The following is a 24775-nucleotide window of genomic DNA, read 5'->3' on the forward strand; positions in this document are numbered from 1 at the left end:
TCTAAATAACACTAACAGATGAAGAGTAAGAATTTGACCATGCGCTTAATAGACCACTTTCCCTTTCTGTTTACTAGAATCCCTCTTTTTTTTTTTTTTTTTTTCCCCCCCCAGCTATTTCTCCTTTAACCTTTTCCTGCACACCTGGACAGTTATTCCTCTCCCCACAGACCCCAAAAGATACAGCAGTAGGTAGCAGGTAGAGGTTATGTTTGTATAATACACTCACTAGGGAAGACATGGTAGAACGATATTTTATTGAAGAAAACCCACACATTCTGTCCTGTGGTGACCACAGGCTTTGCTAAGTCATAGTGATCAGCAAATACTGGAACAAAATACAGTGTATCAGATTGAATCAAAGCATTTAAGTTCTGAATTACAGATATAATTTTCAAGGAAGGCTAGTTTCAGAATTGCGTCATAGTATCTAGTACAATGTTGTGCAATGTTAAGTGGCAGAAACAGAAATGGAATATTGGTCCTAATAAAAAAATGTAATGACTTTTGTATGACATTTAAACTGTCAAGACAACAATTCATAACAATCTACCAAAGGCAGCATATAGTTACAAAAATACTGGTTCAGCATCTTGTTAGTGGTGAAGCAATATCCAAGGTGCAATGGCAACGTGCCATTCTTCGTGAAATACTTTTTAAAAAACTAGTTTTTCTATTTTCCCCACACTGATACTAGCTGAATACCAAAACTGCTATGACAACCTGAAAAGAGTCACTACTTACTATGTGTATTGCACTGAAGAGTTATGCAAAAACACACTTTCCAAGTTGCAGTATAAAAGAAGCAAAATATAATAAAACTATGAATATGCCAAAAGACATTCTACTGCAACTGATCTTGGATGATTGCAGGTTGAAATATCTATTGAGCTTTAAACAATTGCCCAAGCTTGTCCATTCTACCCATTATCTTGAACTTAAGGATACAAAGGTAAAAGACAAAGTCCTTAATATTGAGAACAGAATTAAGTCGTCATACTCCTCTCCATTCACCCACAAAATACAAATATTCCACCCTCCTCTCCTCCCAATACCCAGGTAATTTTGAAGTCAAGCCTTGGAACTACCCTTGTTCTGATATTGCACTGTGCTAGGATTGTACTGTTTCCACACAGAAGTTAACACACATAGCGTGAGGGTGACCAAAACTACTGGAGACAGTAGAACTGCTTAACGTGCAGAGGTATCCCACGAAATGTGCAGAGATACAATCTAAATGGCAAAGCATACTGCAGGCCTGGCTGTGGTCTGGACTTGGGCCAGAAGTACATTAGCCTGCCTGCCATTTCCTTCAAGAGAACAGCATCAATTAATATCTTAACCAAAAGGCAAAGTTGAGTAAGATCAGGTAACCATGTCACATTCAATGCTACATCCAACAACACAGAAATGAAGGAGTTGCAGACAGGAATATTAATCACATTTTCCTTTTAGTAATGGTTTAGTCAAAAGTGTAGCTTTGAAAATCTCTAGCTAGTCGTGAAAACCTGAAGAAGCCGGGAAGTGACCTCACTTTGAACAGTACAGTTTAAAGCTGTGGCTTGGCCTATCTGCTTTCAAACTCTCCAGCAGCACTGCCAACCTTGTAAATAAAAGGTACCACCTGGAAATAAAAGGAAGTCAGCCTTTAAAAGTCGGTGAATGTTGTATTGTAGCAGCCTAACTGACTGAAGAAGAAAGACGAGATATTTTTATGCAGCAAACAAAAGACGAAGTAAACTGAAATCTTCAGAGATCACTTTAAGTGTATACAATTTGGATTCTCATCAACATTTAAAACTACCAATCATAAGGTTGCCACCTTACCTTTTTCTGGACTGGCATACCTGATTTTAAACAGGTTTTCCTCCAGTCTCCCAAGTTTCTGATCCTCTTATCCAGTTTTCTGCTGTACTGCTCTCCCACCTTCATGCTGAATACCGAGTCAGTCCTGCCTTCTGCTTTTCTTGGCAGGAGGCAGAGCATGCTTTTAATTTCGGTAGTCAGAGTGACAGAACAACAAAAGCACAGCAGATAGAAGAGCTTAATTCTTCCCCAGGAAGAAAATACATTTGGTTCAACAAAGGGCTGCAAAATCTTCCAAAGGCACCTCTTTCCCCAGTTTTTGCCTGAAAGCAAGATGGCAATCTTAATTGAAAAGGGATGCTAAATCTCTTAAATAACTTAAAAAATCATTTTTATATAAAGCAGCAAAAACATTTTTCTCTGCTGAAAGAAAAATGTTAACAAAGAAACACACCAACATAAATGCACTGTTCATAAACTTCAGCTAATTTAATTTCACAAGTAAGTAAAATTTTAGGACTATTCTTTAACCTCATCAGTACTTTCCGAAGAAGATTCTTTGGCATCTTCAGTCTCTCTGTTGCTTTTCTCTTTATTTAGATTTTCACTTTCTGATTTGGTCCCATTAAATAGAGAGTTTTCACCATTTACAAACCCATTCTCTGTGACTTCAGCATCAATAGCTTCACTAATCTTTAAGTCCCCTTGCTCTTCCACATCTTCTAGGTTTCTCAAGACAATAGGGAGTCTAGAGTCTGCCACAGTGTTCTCCAACAAGGCAATATTACTCTCTTCATATTTAGGAAGCGGAGCTCCATCTGCCATTTGTTTGGTATAATACTCTCGGCTAGCAGCTGCACTCTTCACTGCTTTCTCTAAGATCTCTTTTTCACCTAAACGCAATTTGATAGCCATTGTCGCGTGTGAAGTAAGGTTACGGGTCTCCAAGAAGGACTTATCATCCTGTTAGAAAAGGAAAAAACAAGTCTGTTAGTAATAACCAACACACACACACACAAATCAACTTTCCTCTCTATGTGTTAACAATAAGAGATGCTAGCATTCCAGGCTGAGCCAAATGGACACGTATGAACGCGGCGGTTTGCATGGAGTCTCAGTGAAATTTGTCAGGAATTCATAAAGAAACCAAAATTTCTCCTCACAAATACATGAAACATGGCGCTTCACTTATCTGCTTGCTATAGCGGCACATTTCTTTGCAGTCTGGAGAATACAACTAATAGACAACAAGTTGAAACCGATTCCCCATTTTACTTGCACAGAAAAAGCAAGTAGCCTCTACTTGGAGAATCAAAGAAAAAAATACATTAACAAAATTACATTAACAAAATTTTCTTTTCTGTAATCTTACTTGATTTTCCTTAGATAATGCAAATCTGTTTCTATGCTTTAAAAGTACAGAATGAATTATGTACTAACATTCAGATTAAAGTTTGTAAAGACAAGATGGGGGACAAAATCTCTTTTCCTACAACCATAACACAGAACATTTCAGACATTTAAATTAGGTATAACAATAATTTTACCTCCACAGTTGTTTTATAGGTTTTCAAAAGAAGGGATGCTCTGGCTTCTAGGAATGTCCAAAGTTTAACTTCATTGTCCCAGCTAATGGGAAACTCAGAGTTGCCCAGAGTGAAGATTTTGTCAATGGCATGCTCGCCTATCAAGTGTTCCTTCAGCTCTTCTGCAATAAGTATAAAACCAATCTGTTAAAAAACAATCTCATCATTCACATTGTCAGTTGACAAACTGCAGAAACATTTATTTGCAATAGTATAGCTTTGAGCAGCTAACAAAAAACCCTCTCCTCAAATAAGAATTATCAGATATGCTAGTTATTTCTAGGATTCTTCTCAAAGAGGCAACTGGGAAGGCTTGAGGTTAGCAGAAAATGGACCTTTTGCTCCACTTGGAAAAAAAGAATCTTTATACATCATAGCCTCTCATACACAGCATCACTCTGTGACAGTGAGACAGAATGTTTTGTACAATACTTGATAAACAAAAGGGAGTCATTCTTTAAAGAGTTCAGTGAACTTTTTGATGATAAAAGGAACAGGCCAGAGAGTGTGCAAATAGCAATGGAAGTATTTTTCCTATTGTTTTGGTAATCTTTTTCAGTAGCAGAAATTCTTTACAGTTGGTCAGAAGAGACATCCATCAAACAAACCTCACACAAAGCAGAAGATGTTTAATCAGCTCCTTGACATTACAGAAATTCCATTAATCTTTTAATTACCGAATTTCACTCCTACAAAGCAGATACCACAAACTTTACAAACCACCTGCATGTAGTTTCTCAATAAACAGGTTTCTTATACAGTATTTAAGACTGAGCACAATCGCATATCAGAGAAATTCAACTAAAACGTCCACTAGCTATATCTTTTTCTCTGAGCCAAAATTCACCCCCTTATCAGCATCCTAAGGTTTTCTTTACTTGAATTTACTCCCTGAAGTGGTCAGGCAGTTGGACTAGATGGTTGTTGTACATCCCCCTTCAAATTGAACTATTCTATTCTAATTTCTTAGTAAGTTCTAAAAGATGGATGACAGGATGCAGTGACACTCAATTAGGCAGAGGGGTATTTTTGTTAAAGAAAGCAAACAGAGCACATGCAAAAACTTAACTTCAGCATTCTACTTGTATCAAAATCCACATAATCTGCACAGCACCCGAACTGGAAGGGAATTCTCTCACTGTCATGAAAAACTGTCACATCTATAACCTCCAAAACTGCATCTAACCAGCAAGAATCTATCACAAACATTTAATCAGAAGTCTCACATGCACAAATTAGGTGAATACTTATTAACTGTACACATATTTTCCCCCCCAAAAGAACCCTAATGTAAGAGAAAGACTACAAAAACAATTTGAAAATACGTAAGTTGGTTTTAGATTATGAATTACCAAAATACTGCAAATACCCAACTTTGAAATGCCTCTTCCATATTTCTCCTATAATACAGAATATTAATTCCATACCTAAATGATTCCAGCAGTGATGGCTAATACGCTATGATTTTAAGCATGTAAACCCCTGGGTCTCACATCATCTTGTTCTGTGAACCATTTTAAAACCTAAAAACTAAAGATAAGCTCCAAAGTGCTCTCATTCACAACAGCCTGGGAGATTAAAAATAATAAAAAATTGCATCGCCTCATGCTTTAGGAGTTCCAAAAAGGCCTATGTTACTGAAACACTTCCTCAGACAACATGGCCAAAGATTAGGTTTCTCACTAGCTTATAGGTCCCTTTTTAACCTCAGCTCCTCACCTTTTCCCATCTTCTAGCTTAACGTTTTATATAAATGTCTATCACATTCTTGCATTAAAAGAAAAACACCACCACCACCCCCCAACAGATGTAAATTAGGTTTTCTTTACAGAACATCTTACCTTCACTCATACAAAACACTCGAAGGAAAGCCAAAAGCTGGGCAGAGATTGGAGGCTCAGTGGAGTGCAAGGCAAAAACACTCGAACTAATAAAAGAAACAATCAAACAACAACAGTAAGTGCAAGTTCTATTGTCATACCTTCGAACCTATTTCAACGTAACAGACTTTAAAGTATACCACAAATGCACTGTTACAAAAGTAACATTTAAAAAATTAGGTAACCCTAGTTCAAACCCCTAATCTGTATCTGAAAATAACTATTACCTCTATAATCCTACATTTACAATTATTTTTATATGGCTTTCACAATAAATTAATGAAAACACAAAGTTTCACGTCTGCTGCTCCTAACAGTACCTTCTGGACTGAAAAGACTAAAGGAAAACGCCATGGTTCACATACTGAGCATCATAGTATGTCTGCAAGGGATAGGAAAGAAAGAAAAACCACAGATTGCTTCGGATTAATCCTTGCCCTGTTTTTGTTCAAATGGTTATTAAAGCAAAGGCTTTTTTCCTTATATATGGTCCAAATTAGATGATAATATAGCTCAGAGAACTTCTGCAAATATTATTACAGTAACTTTAATTTGCTATACAAACAGGAGAAATATTACATCGAAGAAAACTATCATAAACAGCTTTATATATGCTCTACTGGACACTATATACTTTGGAAATGTTTTAAAAAAACCATGGCACTGTGTTTTACTTACGTTGGGATACCAGCACGAGCTAAGACCTCTGCCTTCATAGCATACAGCCTGTCACTTTTACTCACGCCAAGCTTTATTTTCACTCTGTCATGTGAATTATTATCAAAGAAAAAACCACTGTGGATCACAAATTCAGCGTTTGACCGGGTGCCATAAAAAATGTAAATCTAGAAGGATGAAAAGAGAAGTGAAGGGACAGGAAAAAAGCTTAAGATCAGCTCACAAAACTGACATAATTTGAAAGTTATTTCCTGAAAGAGTTACTATTCTGAGTAGAAGGTATATTTGGTTATATAAAGAAACATGCTTTGTTTTCTGGTATCGACTCAAATGCTGTATATAGTATGGCAATATACCTTAGAGGTAGATGTAAACATATCCATGTAACTGAGACACTTTGAAAGGAGAGAAGAGGTTCTTATTCTATACTTTAAAATAAAAATGCTTTATTTTCTCACACTGTCATAAAACACCAGTATCTGGAAATAAGCTTTCAAAGATCCTATGCCTTTTAAACGCTAAAAAAAATCTGAGACAAGGAAGGCCCATTAACAGAAATGGTGTTTCTGGGGTTATTCCCCCACCCCACCCCCCAATACCCACCCAAAAGAGGAGTCTACACTGCTGAGGGATCAGCTTTGCTTTTGTTTTAATGTTACCTTAAGGTGTGAATATACCAAAGTATATCATACAGAGAGATCTGATCTGTGTTCAACTGGTATTTGTTTTCGTGTTATACTCTGAACTCTTTATCTAAAGCATACAGGTTCTGTAATTCCCATTAAAAAAGATGCAAAAAGGGTTTAACTGGGGGCTAGGCTGTATGAAGTACGTGGGACAAGAGGTCAGAGTAGCAATTGTCTTCTCCCGCATCAAGAGGATATTTTCCCCTTTTGTTTGATAACGGAATTGTGAGGAAAAAAAAGTTTCAACAGTTACAGAAGTTCTTAACCTCAGGGTACAGCAACGCTCTGGATACCTGTAAGCTTCTACTCCTCTCCAGCTAGCAGAGACAGAGTGTTCTCTTAAGGGCTCAGCTACAGTAATGATGCCATTTACTTTCTTTGGTTTCAATTTTAGATTAGAACTATTTATGTTAAGCACTAAATGCTTAAGCGTGATATTAAATTATTGTAAACATTGTACTAACACACTCATACAATGAACAAGTGACCTGCCTGGGTACGTTAAGGCAGTGGTTAAGGAGAGTGCTGCTAACCCTCTCAAGTTTGAAAACTACTGTGATACATCTCATACTAAACTAAAAGTCACATTTAATGTGTAGATTACACAATACACTCTCACACTCTAAAACTGTTTTACAAAAAAGCCAATTAAACAAAATGAGAAAGTTGTTTTATTCAAGGCCAGTGTTTGATAGATTCTATGGACTGCTGCTGCCTCACATTTTTTAGTAGTAAAAGCAGGGATCATACACTCTTCCTGCTGAAACTGTAAGAAATAACATCTGCAGAGTATATTAAAAGAGTGAAGCATTATTTAATTAAAGCACTTTAATGATGTCAATAAACAGTTAAAGTTTGCACAGAAATAATAAAAAAAAAAGTCCTATAAATAGCAGACAAAGTGAAACTACTTTAGTAGTTTATTTTAATAAAACTGAAATAGTGGAAGCCTCTATAATTAAAATGGAGAAAGCAGCCAGAACAGCTATATGACACATCCATTGCCAGCTGTGGAAAATTACAAATTGGATCACTTCTGGAAAAACTGTGGACCCCTTTTAACTCATCATACCGGTATTGGAAAAAACAGCAAATATTTGACTACCATAACAAATTCTAAAAGCAACAAAAAAAACATACAATCACTGTAAACCCCAGCATAGCAATGAGGATAAATATACCACTGGAAAGACACACTTAAAAAAAAATTCTTCAGGTATACGTCTTTGTTAAAAAAGAAGGTAACAATACATAATAAAAAAGAAAATCAAAATATTATCAAGTGTAAGACTCGCAAAATAATACACTAAACTCAGAGACTGAGTTACAAAACATTTTGGGATGTTTCATAGACAAACTCTTTTTCTGGGCATGCTGAATGCAGTTGCACAAGCAGCAGGAAAAGCGGAGTGCTACTACACTTGAGGGTTTAGGCTGGCTGCTGACACAGCACAGGAACCCTCCTAGCAGAGATTTCCTACACTGCTGGAACCACTGTCTTCAATGCATCACTAGTTTTAACGCCCATTTCTGTTTCTTAGCAGTTCTGAACAAAATACTGGATTCTGGACTATTCCATGCATCTTTGCAAGATCTCCCGTGGTACTTTCTGTTGCAGGATGAAGGGGTGCGTACATGTGTGCATGCCTGTGTGAAAGGGAGCGTGTATATTTTTTGGTCCTTTCTAATTTTCACTAAACATGGGAATAACAACATGGGTAAAATGACTTGCAAACATACTGCCTTTAACCTCTTGTTAAATGAAGACTAACAAGAAATACAAACTAACAACACTGGTAAGAAAGACTCTACAATCTGCTATTGCAGATAAAGTGACACCCCAAATCGAAATTACATTTATCTTTGGACGTTTGGATATTATGGCCTTTTATTAATCTCATCCAGAATACCAAACTTAATGTCTGTGTAAGTGCATTTACCAATGATTAAATATTTCAACTACTTCTCTAAAATATGAGGAGCCAAAACTCTCCTAAAGCTGCTATCTATCAAGTGATAGAAAATATTTTATTCTGAAAAACACACATTTACTTGGTTTGGTAGCATTTTCACAGAAAATTAGCTCAGCATAATAAAATTCACACGTAGCAGGGCTTAATCCATACCACTCTGGTATTAAAATTTTGTAGGGAGTTGCCAGGTGTCCACAAAACTTAATTAAAGAATAATTATGTAGATAACTTCACATTACCTGTTCTCCAGCCTTGAAATCCTGAAGCGCTACACATTCACACCGGTCATCTTCTAAATTGTAGCCTGTGGTGATCTATCCAAGGGAAGAGTAACAAAAGCACCTTTAGCATTTTGTATTTCTCTCTCCTGCCATTGACAAACATTGTCCTATGGGAAATAGGTATTAACAATAGCAATTGCATACATTTCTCTCTATACAATATAATATAGCTGGTAGTGATAGTTTTATGATTTCTGAGCAGTCTCGTTTCAAAAATACCTCTGCATTAAAGAAATCTAATGGAGGAAATAACTTACCTGAAGTGAACAGAAGGCTCTGAGGAAAGTACCCTCCATAGACCACAGACAGTCCCGTGCTAAAGCCAGCAGCTTGTTAAAAAGTTCTGGAGCTTTCAGTCACTCCCATGAGACTCAACGGAGCAAGGCACTGACAGCTCTATATGCTGTGCTTTATCCTTCAGCTGCCAACATATTTGATCTCTCAATGAAAAAGGATTATAGAACTGTGGATCTTTAGGGGATACAATCTTCAGAGAATTATAATTTGCTTGCAAATAATCCCTTTATCTAAAAGTTAGGTAACACTCTTAAAATGCTAAAAGGATTTTTTTGATGGTAGCAGGCAATGGAGGAGGATAAACTCTTCTAACCAACCTGTACTTCTCCAAAAAAATTACAAAACTGTAAAGGGGTCACACTAACAAGTGAAGCTATCAAAAATTGTAATACTTTCATAAAATGACAAACAGCTTGTTCTTGAATAGTATTACCAAAGATGCCGGCGCAGAGGCAGCCATAGGATGGAACATAAGCTGCTGAACAATCAGGAAGCAACTTTTATGGTAGGTATTCTGAATTCAGTACTGACAGAGCTAGCTTAGGGAATAATAAGCTCTGGGCCTGGGGAAAAACCTAGAAGAAGCTGAAGACTCTCTCTCATCCCTTGTAAATTAAAACATACTGTTTTGTAAGCTGACATGTGAGTTGCAGTATATCCTGATTCCCATCTTGGATGCAGTTTGTCCAAAGACAGAAGTCCATGGATTATTTTGAAGACTTGGTTGATGGTTTCTATGTTAACAGTGTTGTGCTGCTTGCACCATCAAGCGTGCATTTGTCAGCCAAAACAGTGCTTTCAAAGTGAGCATGGGGAACCTGTCTCCAATCCAGCAAATCCAACACGGCAGCCTGGCCCTGTGGAGGCCTGCAGAACTGCTCTGCATGTGGATGCCACCACCTTGGGTCTATTAATGTGTTTGTGGTACGTTGAGATCTGAAAAGAACATGAGAGTCCTGCAGTACGGCCTGCTGCAAAACCCAGGCTGTAGTAGTTGAACACAGAAATTCCTGTACATTTACTATGCTAGACTGAACAATTTTTAATTAAGATCTCTCGTTTAGAAGGTTACCTAACCCTGAATTGCAGGTTACAAGTGCTAGAGGATTTACCTTCGCTATGATAAATGTTCTTTATTTGAACTTCCAAGTTCAAATACAGTCATCTTCTGAAAAACTGCAACTTTCTATTCAAAAAAAGGGAACTCTTGACAAGCACTTGACCTGTCCTGAAATTTTCTTAGCGTATGAACTCAGTGAAATACTTCCAAACATGAAAAGTCCATTGTAGTCTCTTGAAATGCCTGTGGAACAGGAGGCTTTCAAGGACTGGGGAAATTCCAGTACATTAAGAGGAGGATTCTGTCAGTTTAAGCATGCTTCACTAGAGTACTGCTCATTTTTTGGATTATTTTTTATTCTTGCCTTTGGTGTTTTGTTTTTTTTTTAAATACCAACAGACAAACCAGCAGCGCTTCTGAAAGGCTCTTCTATAAAGCATAATGGAGCACTAGACTCTTATTTCCTCTTTCTTTTAATAGCAGTCACGTAAGAGAATTAACAGGGTGTTTACTTCTCTTCCCACATGATAGCTGACAAATTGCATCCCTTCAGTTTTATTTCTGAAGCAGACTGATACATGAATTTCAAGTTGTGTATAAAGCATGCAATAGTCTGCTTGGTCAGTGATTAAGGATGGACCCAGCCCAACAGGCAGAATGTAGCTTATTCAAAGCTCTGCCAGAACTGGTAATCAACCTCTGACTGTCAAAATACAATCCTACTAAAGAATAACAATGAGAAATGCATGAAGACAACCATTTTGATATAGTTCTTAGAGGCAGGTTGATCTAATTAATAGTGTCAGAAGCAAGAAAAAGCTGGATGGACCTAGCTTCAGTTAAAACCCAACGAGCATTTTATTGTCTAGCTCATGGAAACGGGTCTTGCGGAAAAAAACAAGAACAGCGATACATAGTAGCTGATTGACTCCAGAAGTATTTCAGCACTATGTTTGGAATAGACTAGAGGGGTGCATACAACGCCATCTTTTGTTTCTTACTTTCCTGCAGTGAAGAACAATTCCCTTGATGTATTTTAAAGGGATGTGCGATGATTCGAGAAGAACCCACCCTCATCTCACTTTGCAGTAATATAAACTACCACACAGACAGCTTACAGTTATCTTAGCAGCTTACAGTTACCTTAGCAGTTTTTTCCCCCTATTTCTAACAGTACAAGGAAACTAGCACATGACAAAAATAGGCTTAGTAGCTTTTCTTAGCCCATCATCAATATTACAGTTGTTTATCCTTCCTAAATCTATAACCATTTGATCTATTTTCTGTAGAACTATGAAACAAATGAGCTAAGTCTGTATATACATACAAAATATATAAGCGCACCCCCCACCCCTTTAGGATACACTTCAGCATAAAAAAATGCTTTCAACCCTGATATACTACTGCATTAGCAGGTTTAGCTCCAGAGGCTGGCTCCATATCAAACCCATTGTTAAACAGCATAATAAAAATAAAAATTACTTTATCAATTTAAATAGAAGCTTGAATGATTAAAACAACATAACTACTGCTCTTTTAATATAGACTACTTAAGTTTTTCCCTCCTAGAACCTTAATTCTCTTCCTCTTTCCTCTAATCACAACTTTGAAGGTATTCATTAAGAGTTGTCTAATGAATACAGACAAGTCTCTGCAAAAGCATCCGAAAGAGATGCCCAGCAGGAAGAGGGTACAGGAAGTACTTATGCTTGCAGCTAAGACTTCTATTACAAAAATATATATTTCTGATTTTTAACCAATTTTCTTTATACTGGAGACTCTTTTACAAGCTTTATTGCTAAATCGAAATTATGAGATTGCATAACAAATAGCAAAAGACAAGAATCAGTGTTAAAGAGCAACAAGTAATCACCTTTTAATAAGGAAAAAGAAATACATAAAAACCTCCAAACACTTGCAACTTTGTAGCCTAGCCTACCATGCTGTATTTGGTACAGTCACAGTAACAATAAATCAGCTAAATGTCAAGTGAAAACCAACCTGCTTTAAAATTTGTTCTTTTAAACCAGGCTTTTCTTATACCAACAATACTAACACATGCTGCTCTCCTAACACTCAGGTCTACTCTCCCACAAAAGAACCAGATTGCTTGAATAGCATGGTCATATCCACTGTCTACGATAAGTAATACTATCTACTGGAAACACACTTGGAGTATGAATTCTGAAGTGTACCTGAGAATGGCTAAACAACGTTGATAAACCATCCTCTTAGAGATTTCCATTTCCTCACTTCAACATTAACTAGCCTGTTAATGAAATCAAGACCTCATCCTCTGAATTAGCTCATGTAAGCCAAAATGTCAGCAGGTCTGACTTTCTATACACATATGTCGCCTTTTAAATGTTTAATATGCCCTAAAGTAGTATTTTTGCATTTTGTTTCTTTGATGTAGTAACAGATGTACTGTTTTTGTTGAACCAGGCTTTGTTCTTGTTGTTTCTGTCTCCATAACAAGGCTCTTTGGGCATGGTTAGGAGAGCAGGCAGTATTTCTTAGTTGCAAATTTCTAACCACTTTCCCTTGTGGTAGCTACAAGAGGCAACCTCCGTCATTGTCTGCTTTGCTATTCTCAGAACACATCTATCCAGTCCTGTGAATCTTTTTCAGCCTGTCAGAAATGAAACTCCATATCAGAAAAATATTCAGACTTGGCTGGAAAAAAGGTATCATGTAACTGAAAACTTTTAAAGGTGCATTACATGTATAGGAGATATGCAAGCATCCAATCACTTCTGAAGTTTTCTCTAGGTGAAGAAAGTTCTCCCTGAAGATGAAGAAAGTTCCCCCTGAAAAAGCTATCATAAGATGTTTAAGAAACTGACAAAACTTTCTTTCAGATATTAGTTTTTTTAGAGTCGCTTGGGAAGATAAAACCCCTATGTTAAGAAGCATAATGAAAAGTGTTATTAAACTGTTCTATGGCAGTTGAAAGGCTTAATACTTAAGCCCTAAAGCCTTTCAGCAACACTGAAGAAATCCTTACCAATCCATTAGTATGATTACACATGTCCCATAAAGGTATTAGAGCCAATGTAACTCTGGAACCATCTTCTGTTGGAATCTGGTTCTGCCGTGTCATAACAGAGGAAACGGCCCATCTACAAAAATTAAAAACATTACGTGGTCAACATTCAAATTGTCAAAATATGACTGTAATCCAACCCGAAGCAATCATTTAGGCTGGGAGTTTCCGAACTCCGTTTTCTTGAACATCACACAGCAGAAGGCATTACAACTTGCAGGAGAAGTAGCAGCTCCTGTTTCCAAAACTTACAAATAGACCAATCTCCAAATTGGGATGGCAGTCCCACCCCTCTTCTGCGCTTTTTGCAACAGAGCCTTCATACCTTCTATTACCTTAATCAGGACCCACCCCCATGCCACCTCCTGCTTCCCCATCCCTTCACTGCACACATACCTCTAACCACACATCCTGGACCTGGGGTCAGCTATTCCTGCAAGCTTCAAAGCAGTTCACAGCTACTGCTTGACAGCAGTACCTCTCATCTATGTGCAGACTCTTGTAAGAGCCAGGACATATTTCTGCTCCTCACTCCCTAAAAAGCTGACGTGCTGCATGAACTGGAAGCCGGTGTCATAACCTGACACTTGCATCATATTCTGGTAAACTCTGCTCTTCAGTCTGCGAACTTTTGGCTTAGATCAGTATGGCTATATTTTCTGCTTAACAGACTAAAAAGAAAAAAAAAAAGCCCCAATACTCTGAACAGATACATAGGTAAAAAGAACAAAGAAAGTGTCACAGTGTAGCACACCAACAGCATTCAAAACCCTCCTACAACAGGTTAAGCAAACAGCCTACAGGCTAACTATTCAAACATAAGAATCTTCAGAAAAGATTTTTCTAGTATTTTCTAAAATTTCACTTTTATTTTAGTTCAGAAAAATTAATATTAAATGCATGATGGGAAAAAAAAAATCTTAGTTTCACTGTGTTCTGGCCTTCATACATATATCTGTTGTGGTTTTTGGGGGGGGGGGGGGGGGGGGGGGGGAAGAATACCACCAGAAGAAGGTCAAAATAATTTTAACTCCCACAGAATCCACTACTAACGAGTATTTAATATACAGTATTAAGCTTTCAGAAGAATTTTTTTCAGAAGGACTACAGATTGCTAAGAAAGTTACCATCAAATTGAAAGCTACTTAATTCTAAAAAGCAAGTTAAAATTGTGGATAATTTTGATATACAAACACTGACTGAAACGTAATAGCAGTATGTTTATTTTTAATAGTAATTTATCTGCAAAATTTTAGACCACTTCACACCTAAGTTGGTGTGTTCCTCGGTGACCCTTTAAGTGAAGGAGGCATGCTCTGGAAATCCCGCTTTCACAGACTTGCCCAAAAGTACAACTAGGCTAAAAAAAAAAAAATCCCTGTAAGACCTCATGAATGCCTTTTATTCAGGTTATTTTAATCACTTAACAGAATTAAAGCTCTCATTATCTTAATTATTCATATTTTTATCACCCCCTATAGCACCTTCAAGTGACTCATACCTCACATGTACAACTGAAGTTCTCAAGCTCTCCTTGACCAACAGCCACTATAAATACTAGTTCTTACTACTATTTGCTGGTAAAGCCATTTATAAAAGAAGAAATTACAAAAAATCCCCAAACCCAAACCCCAACCTCCTGCACTTTCAGCTGAATTATTTTCTTAAGAAACAATGGATTACCTTACTAATCTCAGACTATGCGTGCCAGTTGGCTAAATTATGGCTCATAATGACTATTCCTTTGTAACAATTAAAATCTGCATATTTATTTTACCTTCTTCTTCATTAAGAAAGTGTATTAGTATCAAATCCTACATTTAATATTTCAGTAACAACAGGGCTTCCCCACCAATGAAGCATTTCTAGGGGCCCACAGCTTATTTATGTTTATGTACATGTATGTGTATATATATATATATAAAAATAGTATTAAAAGACAGACCAACCTGTAGTCATCATAAGTGAAAGAATCCTTTAAGGGCAGTTTGCTGGCATTAGGATGGGTCTGGGAAATGCAAGTTTCAGAAAAGGTGAAAAGAAAAAGAAAAGAGAAATCAGAAATCAGTCAGCAGAATTTCATTATTTAGCTGCCTAACAGATCCTAACAAGAGCCAAATGAAGCAGGAGGCGTCCAGCCGTGCTACAGAGGGATCATCATGCTATTATGCTCTCATACATCACTGTCAACTTAATTTGTTGTGCCCAGCAGCCGCCATAAATCTGTTTCTTCATATTTCAAGACTGGAACCCACAGACATCGTACAAAAATAAAAAATTTAAGGTGGACTGCATATGTGAAGGTAAAAAAAAAATCCAGCCCTTGATGCAGGGTGGGGGACAGATACCAGACAATAAGCATACATTAGGTTTCACCAACTTCCACATTTTCCTTTTCTCTGGGATACCAGTAAGGTATTTCACAAGTGCAAGAAAAATTATACAAGATTTCATTCTTCCTCGATACCTGTAAAGTTGTTACTCCATAAAAGCTGCACTATACCTCTGAAATAAAAACAGATTAACATGTTTAAATAGTTTTGGTGAGAAATGCTGCTTAGTATCTACATCAACCCATCTACACATGCTCCTATCTAAAAGCACTGCAATGCCTTTGAGAATGCATGCTGTAGTTGTAATTAACAAGCAAAATATTTAGGTTTTAACAAGGCATTAAGAAGCTGTAATACCTGTTACTTTTCTGATCAATCAACTTATTAAAAGCTCCAAAAATACAGGCAGCTTTAAGCCCACACTCACACACGTTCTTTAGAACTGGGTTCCAATTCACAAATGGAAAGCCATAATAGCATAAATTTTAATCTTCAGGTTCAATTATGTCTCAGAGACGAATTGAAGTAAATGATCAAACGGTTATTTCAGAAGATACAAATGATTTTTTGCATAGCTCTATCTTTGCGGCACTCTTAATGCATGAAGCTCCATGTAGTATGCAGTTTTTTACTCTTGATGCATTAGCATCACAAGTGCATGGTAATTTATCATTTCTCACCGTAATGTACTTGCTGGCACCGTGTGCAGGACAGTAGGGGATGAGGTAAAAGTGGCTCAAACCGTAAATCAATTAGAAAACAAAAGCTTGTGCTCAGTGCGCAATTTTAGGCAAATTATATATTACAAAAGACTGCCAATGGGGTGTGAGGTCCCAGGTGCCCGCTCTCCCTCAGCCCCTCCGGTTAACCCTTTGGATGAGCTTTCTCTGGAACGCGACAGAAGTTCGCAATCCCAGCGCCTCCTCTCCCTTCCCTCACTTTTTCTTTTTTCTTTTTCAAGCACTCCATATGATTTCCCTTCACACCGATGATACGGTCACCGGGTGACCCCCCCACCGGAGCTCGGCTGCAACCCGTGTCGCGGGGCTCCTTCCCCTCCGTCTCGGTAGACCGGCCCCGGCCCCGGCAGCCCGAGCGACCCCCGCTGCAGCACGGCGCTCCCGGCTCCGCTCCCCCGGCCAACGCCGCAGCGCTGCCTTCGGCTGGAAATAACAATCTTAAATCCAAATACCACCTTAATATCATTCCTTTATGCCGCTTTAATTTCAACTTTTATTGCTCGCGTTAAGCCTATCTTTACAGCGGCTCGATAAGCCGAGCAGCGGAAGCCAGCGCCAGCAGCGACACGTACGAGCCCACCAGCTTCACTTTGAACACCATGGTGTCCTCATCTGCCGCGCGGCCGTCGGCTGCGGAGGGTCGGGACACCCGAGGCCGCAAGGCAGGCGCTTCCCAGGAGCGGAGCCGCCCGGGCCCCGCACCCCCAGCGCCCCCGCCCGCTGCCTGGCGGACCGCGTGCCGCACCGGCCGAAAGCGCCCCCCGCCTCGGCCCCGCACGGCCCCGCACTGCCCCCTGCCGGCGCCGCCGCCGCGGTGCGGGCCCAGCCGCGCCGGCCCCCCCGCCCTGCGCCCCGGCTCGGGGGGGGCAAGGCGTGAAAGCGAAGCGGCTCCGCAGCGGCCCTCGGATGTTATTCCCACACTCTGAGCGCCTACTTTTGGATAAGTCGCCTTTAGCGCACGGGCACGTTTGCCTTAGTTCAAACGGGGGGTCCGGCAAGTTTATCGCAGGAGCAAGACCCCAGGTATGCCAACGGATAACCCCTGTCTGCTGCCCTCTGCGCTCTTCTGCTCTCTCCCTCCTCGCAACCAGCCGCTTTCCAAATTATTTTGCAAACGACAATCGCTGTGTTCACAATGCACTGCGAGTAAAGCGGCACGACTGAGGCTACCGTCAGCTGAAGGGCGCAGATGTGGTTTTCACTGCCCGAGCAGTACGTGGGCAGCGCCCACCAACGTGCTCAACCCCAACAGGGGGCAAATACCTATAGGAAGCACGATATATACGCGTTGCCATTGTCCTCCTCCCTCAGAAAAGATCTGTTATAACTCAGCAGATTGCAGCCTGGTTAATTGCTTATTTGACGTAAGTAGTCCGCCGTAATGAGCAGGTTAAACACGCAACCCATGGGCCAAGATTCGGGATGCCACCAAACACTCCGTAATGCTCCTCATTTGTAAATCTGTGAAACTTAGAGACTGCCGCTATATGGAGACCGTCCAGACATAATTCACACAAAACCACTAGTAAATTACAATAAAGGACAAAATATATGGTCTTAAAAGACACCAGGCAGAATAAAACCCCAGTGTACACAATTACCATATTTATAACATTCTGCAGTACAATATTCTAGTAGCTATTTTAAAGTTAAGATACGTCAGCATATTTTATTTCTGACTTGGACTATTTTATTATGTAACTTAAAACCCCTATAGATTACAAGAATCTGAAAACACACAAAAAAGAACAATATTCTGATTAAAAAATTGATTTAGTATGCAGCTTCTCTTTATAGTCCCTTGGTAAAAATGAAATCTCCCTAACAAACACTTAATAAAACCTGTCAATATATCTAGAAAGAAAAATGACACAAATGCATTAAGTATTAAATACCCTTGAAAAAAGTCACATATTCCATGAATTTTTGATGTACTATCTTGACATTAATGTAAAACCTTGATATTTATAATTGACAGATATTTAATAAAGTATCGAAGATGACTGCTGCATAGCATGCAAATTGCTCAGGCTGATCAAAAAAGACACAGACATATTTAAACTAAACAAACACTTAATACATAAAAAAAATCATATCTAGCTTTTATAGGTTCACACAGCTAGGTCTCTACAGATTAGCTTTGAAATGTGACATTATCCACTACATGAACCCCAATTTTAAGTTACCAAGTCTGTATGAAATAGTTTCAGGAAGTTGGGAGGGGAAACTTTAAAAAATGGGAACATGAAAATGTGAATATATTCATTTAGATGCAGGTCCTGACATTCTACTGAAAGAGTTATTATAAAGAACAAATACCATCTATTTCGTTACCCTTTCTGTGAAAATATTGTCAGAGCTGGCAATCAGGGTGATGGCCACTGCAAAAACAAACAGTGGCATGCTGAATTTCAGTTTCCTCCTAATGCTGCTATTCCTGAATAATAATTTTTTTTTTTTTTTTTTAAAAAATCTTGTTCCCCTTCAGCGTTCCAAGCCTTCTTTGAGACATTTGGAGGATATCTCAAAATAACCAGAAATATTAAAAAGTAACAGTGATTGCTGCCAGATTGTCTGCAGCCACTGCGGAAAGAGACAGACTGTTATTCTAGTCACCTAAAACACTATCAGACTAAGAAGCCAGTTACTCAGTATGGCAACTAGAGAAAAAAGGGGGAGGGGAGAAGTAAAAAAACCAAAAAGATAAAAAAAGAAAAAGATACTTTCAGACATTTTTCTCTTTCTGGGAAGCAGTAATATCAAGGGGTTCTCGTCTCACAAGAAAGCACAACACCTCATGCCCCATAGGGGCCTTTGCATGAATAATTTCTCCACCATGTTTCTGGATGGACATCACAGGATAATGATGCTCAAGTCTTACAAATTAGATGCTGGAGTACTCCTCCACTTTTGAGAAGGCTCGTTTGTATTTGGATAGCATGAAGGCTTCACTGTAGAAAGGGTGGATGCCTTTCTAGCCAAGACACCATCATAACCTTCACTGCTGCTACCAAGCCTACGTGGGCATTAACCTCCCATAAAACAGTGGCCATACTATTAGAGGCAGTAACCCCTTACCTCATCCAACCCCAGTATGCCAAAGCTCATTTGCCAGAGCTCCTAATCTTGACAAGGAATTTCCATTAACATTAGCTTAATATTTGCTTGTTTACCAAGTGATGCAAAGTACACGTGCCATTACTATAACATGCAATAGAATGTCTGAGTAAAATCAGAGTACAAGTTCACGTAGTGTTAAATTTGTGTTCATACCTATGCTGCTAGATGTCTTGAAAAGAACTGATACATTTCCATGTGAAGTCATATTGGCCAGTATGTTCCTTTGTGCCATTAGCCCTTGTATACTCCGAGTAAGAAAAAACTGAATCACTGGATGTGATCAGTTAGTGGGCTTTTTTGAAAAGACACCACCTCTCAGCTGAGATAAGCTCACCCTTGGAGTCATCTACTACTTTGTTCTAATACACAACTGAAAAAAAACCCCAACCACCAAACCCTTGTTTTTGTTGGTTTCCTGAGTTTGTAGAGACAGAGATGGATGGATTTCTGTGAAGAATATTTCAAGTACTCACAAGTCCAAGGCAAAACTGCGGGCAATCACTGCATCAATATTACTAAATCAGATTTCAATATTCTCAAAAACCTCTTGTATACTGTTGAAGTAGAGACAGCTCCACTTCTATCCCAGGAAAGCATCAGATGAAGTGTTGAGATTATACTGGGAGGGGATGGCCTATCACCCCACACTCCCCTCAGCCCCCAAAACACTAAGGGTGCTTGAAACAGTTAAAGCCAAAACCAGTTTAAGCTTCCACCTTGTTAAGTTTCATTCCTTTGAACATAAAGCCCAAGGGTTCATTCCTTTTGACCAAACGATTTTTTCCTTCTCTTCTTTGCAGATTCTCCCCTTTTTCCAATGTACTCATTAACATGGGAAGATTTCGTTATGAGCCTTGTTGGATGCTACTTGATGGTTTCAGGCCAATGTGTAGGTGTACAAAAACACAAACACACACCACACACACACACTTTCAGGGCCAGAAGCAGGAAGATCTGTCAGCATTTGCTGGTTACTGTCCCTTTCCCAGCTCTGGAAATCCTTTGAAGCAGCAGCCTTGAAGAGAAACTCCTCTCTGTGGAGCTGCTGAGGCTTTAACTGCCCTAAAGCTAAGTAAAATAAAGAATTCAGAATGGAGGATCCTAGTGATCTACAGGGAAACAAGAATTCACTTTTTCCATTGGACATATGCTGCCTAACCTAACAAGGGAAAGCCAGTTCACTCTACAAGACAGGAGACAAAGCCAAAGATTATTTTACTTTGTAATAAGAGTTTAGAACTACAGTGGCATGCTCTGGAATTTCCAAACAGCCCAATTCATGGAGCACTAGGAATTATATCCACAAACCTGTGCTGTTTATATGACTTCTCTAATGGATGAAAGATCATCCTACTTTGCAAAACCTTGTAGAACTAATCTTAAAATTAAAAAGGTACCACAGGATTGAAGCTTATTAAATCTAAATAATATTCTTGCTTATTCTTTATGTCAGCAATTTTTATTTACTTTCTGCCAATATACACAAGAAAGCACTGTTCCAGACTATTAGGGGATTCATGCAGCGGAAGCAGAGTGGAATGACTCCTTCTGGTGCAATGGAATTTAACTGCACAGTTCCTTTTTCTGTACCTTCTACCTGCAAAAATAGTTCCTAGCTAATGAGACAGCAGTGGCATAACAGGCAACTCAAACCATGACATCAACTAACTCAAGGGTCTGAAGGACTGACAACCTACTCCACATGCAAAGTGGACATTACCATTTGGCTGACGTTGTACACAGAAATATCTTTGGACTGATTACAAACGAGTACCCTGCCTGCCATCCTGTGGCATCTCTTTTATTAAATAGAGGCAAGACAGTGATGGACTTTTTAACATCCACTTCTTGATCACTCTTATTTGCAGAATACTTCTTAACATAGAGGATTCTAAAATACTAATCTTTCCCAGAAAAGAAGTTACTTGGATATGACACTTAAATTAGGGACCAAGTTGTCTATACCTTTTCCTGTCCTTCTACAAAATCACTGAAAGCTGAATGCAGCCCCACTAAGGGCTGAAGGGATGAAGCGGGAGAGCAAGCTGGCCTCAGACTGGATGTGTTTTGCAATGAGACAACCTCCCCAGTCCCTCCCGTACCCATTCACGTAACAGAAAGACACACTAGGACCATTATCTCCTGTGGTAAATCTCCTCACAAAGTATGCGTTTAGTGTTCATGTTGAGCATTAGATTGATAGGTTCAGTCTGCAGTACTTCACTCACACATGTACAGTGAGATAGCTACTGTTAATTGTTTCCTCACAAGGGCCTATGCCTGCATACCATGATGTTTCCTTTACTCTTCAGGCTCCTCCCAAGGTACAAGGCTTACCTTGTTCATTTTGCTCGGAGCAACATGTGCGCTATGTGCATGCACAATTTCATCACACAACTCCACTATTAATTCAGTGAATCACAAGCCACAAATAGAATGCTATCATGGAAAGCCTGAAGTGAACTACTTTAAAAGGACAGGGACAATATTTCCTATTCACAACCACACCATATCCAAACAGTTTCCTAACAAGCATCAATATTATGCAGTATGGTCAAAGTTTTGTTACCTGTGAATCGACTACTCAAGTTTACAGACAAATCATACCAGGACTCACTTAGGTGGAAGCTTGGCTCACAATAACTTTATAGCCAAGGTGCTGCGCTGCACAACTGGCATGGTATTTGGGGCATGGTAAATCCTACAACCAGATGTACTGGAACTATTGTACACACACCCCCAAAACTAAAAACTTATCACTTCCTCTTCAACTCACATTCAAATCATAGTACAAGAAAATAAACTTTGGTTTACTTAGCAACATATCAATCTCCTACTGTGTGGAGTATTAGCATCGAGTCTGACTGGAGAGGATAATCCACTTTGTAATTTAGTTAAATTACTAATTTTAACAAAGATAAGTCCCCTGTATAATTTTGCAGTGCTTAAAGAATACATCCTCTGAGTATTCCATTCTAAGAAACGTCAGCTTGTTACCATATTTTAAATTTATGAAACATTTGTAACTGCTGTTATATCAGGAAAAATATTAAATCTGCACAGTAAGTACAAACTTTATATGAGAAAGTATACTTGTAAGTGCATGATGATCTCCTGATGTCTGCCGAGGCACTCACTTCCACAAAAGACACAGACAAGATCTCTGGGGACAAACTCAACTGCCCCAGAAAGTACAACTCAGTTAAAAAATAGAAATAAGAGCAACTAACAGAAAAACAAACAAAACCTCCTCTCCATCCTATTGGCTGTAAAACCTGATGCGTATCTGCATGCTCAACCAGGAGAGTGGCTGAGAACCCCATCTTCCCCCAAAATGACTTAAAAGCCCATACTACTAACAAGAGAACGTATTATTCCTCCCAAACGTGGTTTAAACTGTGCAGAAACAAATTTTGTTTATCACTAGCATATACGCTTTGAAGTACATCTCTGCTTCTCTAGAGGAAAGAGGCCATTTAGGCTAGTATAACAGAATCCAAACCATTCAGACTATAGAATAAATTAAAACCTACTGATTAGGAGAGCCTAACAATAAATGTCCAAAGAAAGATAACATCTATATCAAAAATGAAAGATATGTTTTATCCTGTCTGTTCTCCAACTTTAAAACGTTTTGACTGCAAGAAATAGCAGACACCAAGTAGGATGTGCCTGCATTTCGATCTAGGCCAGCACGGTCCAACTGGCGCCTATCGGCTGAATCTGGACCATAGGATGCCTCCATATGGCCTGCCACCTTTTCCTTGGAGGAGATAGGGAACAGCTGTTTGAGGAGCAAACGCTGCCCGAACAGCCAAACACCTCCTCCTGTGTCCGGCTGGCTCAAAGCCCAGAGCTGTCGCCGTGTTCCTGTGGAAGGCAAGGAAGGAATGGGGGAAGAAGGCAGCAGACCTCCTACCCACGCAAGGACTCGAGCTCTTCATTTGTCTGAGATGGACAGATGCAACCCAGCAAAGCCTGTATAGCTGCTTCTGTGATGGAGAGGGGCAGCCACAGGAATGGCCCAACGAAGCCCCAGGATCTGCTGTTATTGTCATCATAGCTGAGGGTGGGATATACCAGAAGTGACACAATAATCAGGAATTTGGTGCATGTTTGCAAAGTCTAAACCACCTTACAGTAGATACCCTAAGTGGTACAGTACAAGCACACAGTCAATCTTCAGTTTGCTGCCAGCAAAACAGATTAATACAATATTTTGGCCTTCACAGAGAGGAAAAACCACAGAAAGGCGTAAATATATTGCATTATTAACTGCCTGTTGATTAATTATTGATCAAGCAGAACAACTCAGGCACTGAAATTAAGACAAAGCAAATTAGACAGCAACACAATTTTACCTTTGTAACTGCCCACTCAATGGAATTTTAAATCTCTCCTTAAGGCGACATGTGTAGTAGACAAGTAAGCAAAAGGGAAAGATTTCATAGGGTTTACAACTGTGCCATCTTTCTTCCACCCATTTTTCACAGTGTCACTGACATCACTTCTAAGAAAAGCTATTTGATTGGCATGCCAAGGAGTATAAATCAAACAGGGAGAAAAACCGAGAACCCAAAGGGTCTACCTGGTACATGATCAAAACAGTATTATTCTTCCCAATACATTTCCCTTTGACGACATATTGGTTGAACTCAAATGTTTGAATCATTTAAGAGTGTTTTATAAGACAGTATACTTGTCTGCACTCAACACAAACATTATTTAGCACATGAAAGTTAAATGGTAGTATCTTAAAGCCAAGTACAGAGAGATACCAGACATTCTACTTCACACTGACCTGGAAAATCATATGCTTATTGGAATAGGATAGATTAGAAACAGTACCAAAAAAATAACATAACAGCAGCGTAAGTCATATTGAAAGTATCATCACAACTTCAAAAATTGGTGTCAAAATTAAGCTAGAGATGTGAAATCTCACCTAATATACCCAATATTGAAGAGTCAAATGTGATACCAGATTTTAAAGATGCTATAATATTGAGATCTAGAACTCAATGTGTTAAAACCTAACTAAAATGATACTCCAGTGCCCAACAGCTAATAACTGGATTTTAGAATTTCATTCACGCTAAATCAATTAGTCAAATTTTATATGAATAATAAATCAAATTTAGTATCTGATCAAAAGGGATTTCACCTCCAGAAAGTTCTCTGTCCAATAGTGCACACAAACAGATTAAAATATCTTTTGATAGATTACTGCAAGGATTGTGTTCACAATGGGACTACAATTACACTTTCACAAACATTGTCCAGATGTCA

The 24775-nt window shown here is 38.8% G+C and overlaps 1 protein-coding gene across 4 annotated transcripts in view; it reads right to left on the reverse strand.

Annotated features, from left to right (window-relative positions):
- Positions 1-236: 236 nt before the first annotated feature.
- Positions 237-24775, reverse strand: part of SETD3 (SET domain containing 3, actin histidine methyltransferase) — a 63726-nt gene continuing 39187 nt past the window's right edge. For all 4 annotated transcript variants that reach the window (XM_055794103.1, XM_055794088.1, XM_055794096.1 and 1 more), the window contains 7 exons: positions 15243-15301; positions 13255-13369; positions 8849-8923; positions 5951-6117; positions 5234-5319; positions 3354-3514; positions 237-2769 (listed from right to left, as the gene is read on the reverse strand). In XM_055794103.1, coding sequence (XP_055650078.1) covers positions 2326-2769; positions 3354-3514; positions 5234-5319; positions 5951-6117; positions 8849-8923; positions 13255-13369; positions 15243-15301 — 1107 coding nt within the window. In that variant the 3' untranslated portion in view covers positions 237-2325. The remainder of the gene's footprint in view (positions 2770-3353; positions 3515-5233; positions 5320-5950; positions 6118-8848; positions 8924-13254; positions 13370-15242; positions 15302-24775) is intronic.

The sequence above is a fragment of the Falco peregrinus genome, chromosome 1 (genome assembly GCF_023634155.1).
Source record: "Falco peregrinus isolate bFalPer1 chromosome 1, bFalPer1.pri, whole genome shotgun sequence".
In the NCBI taxonomy this organism is placed as follows: Eukaryota; Metazoa; Chordata; class Aves; order Falconiformes; family Falconidae; genus Falco; species Falco peregrinus.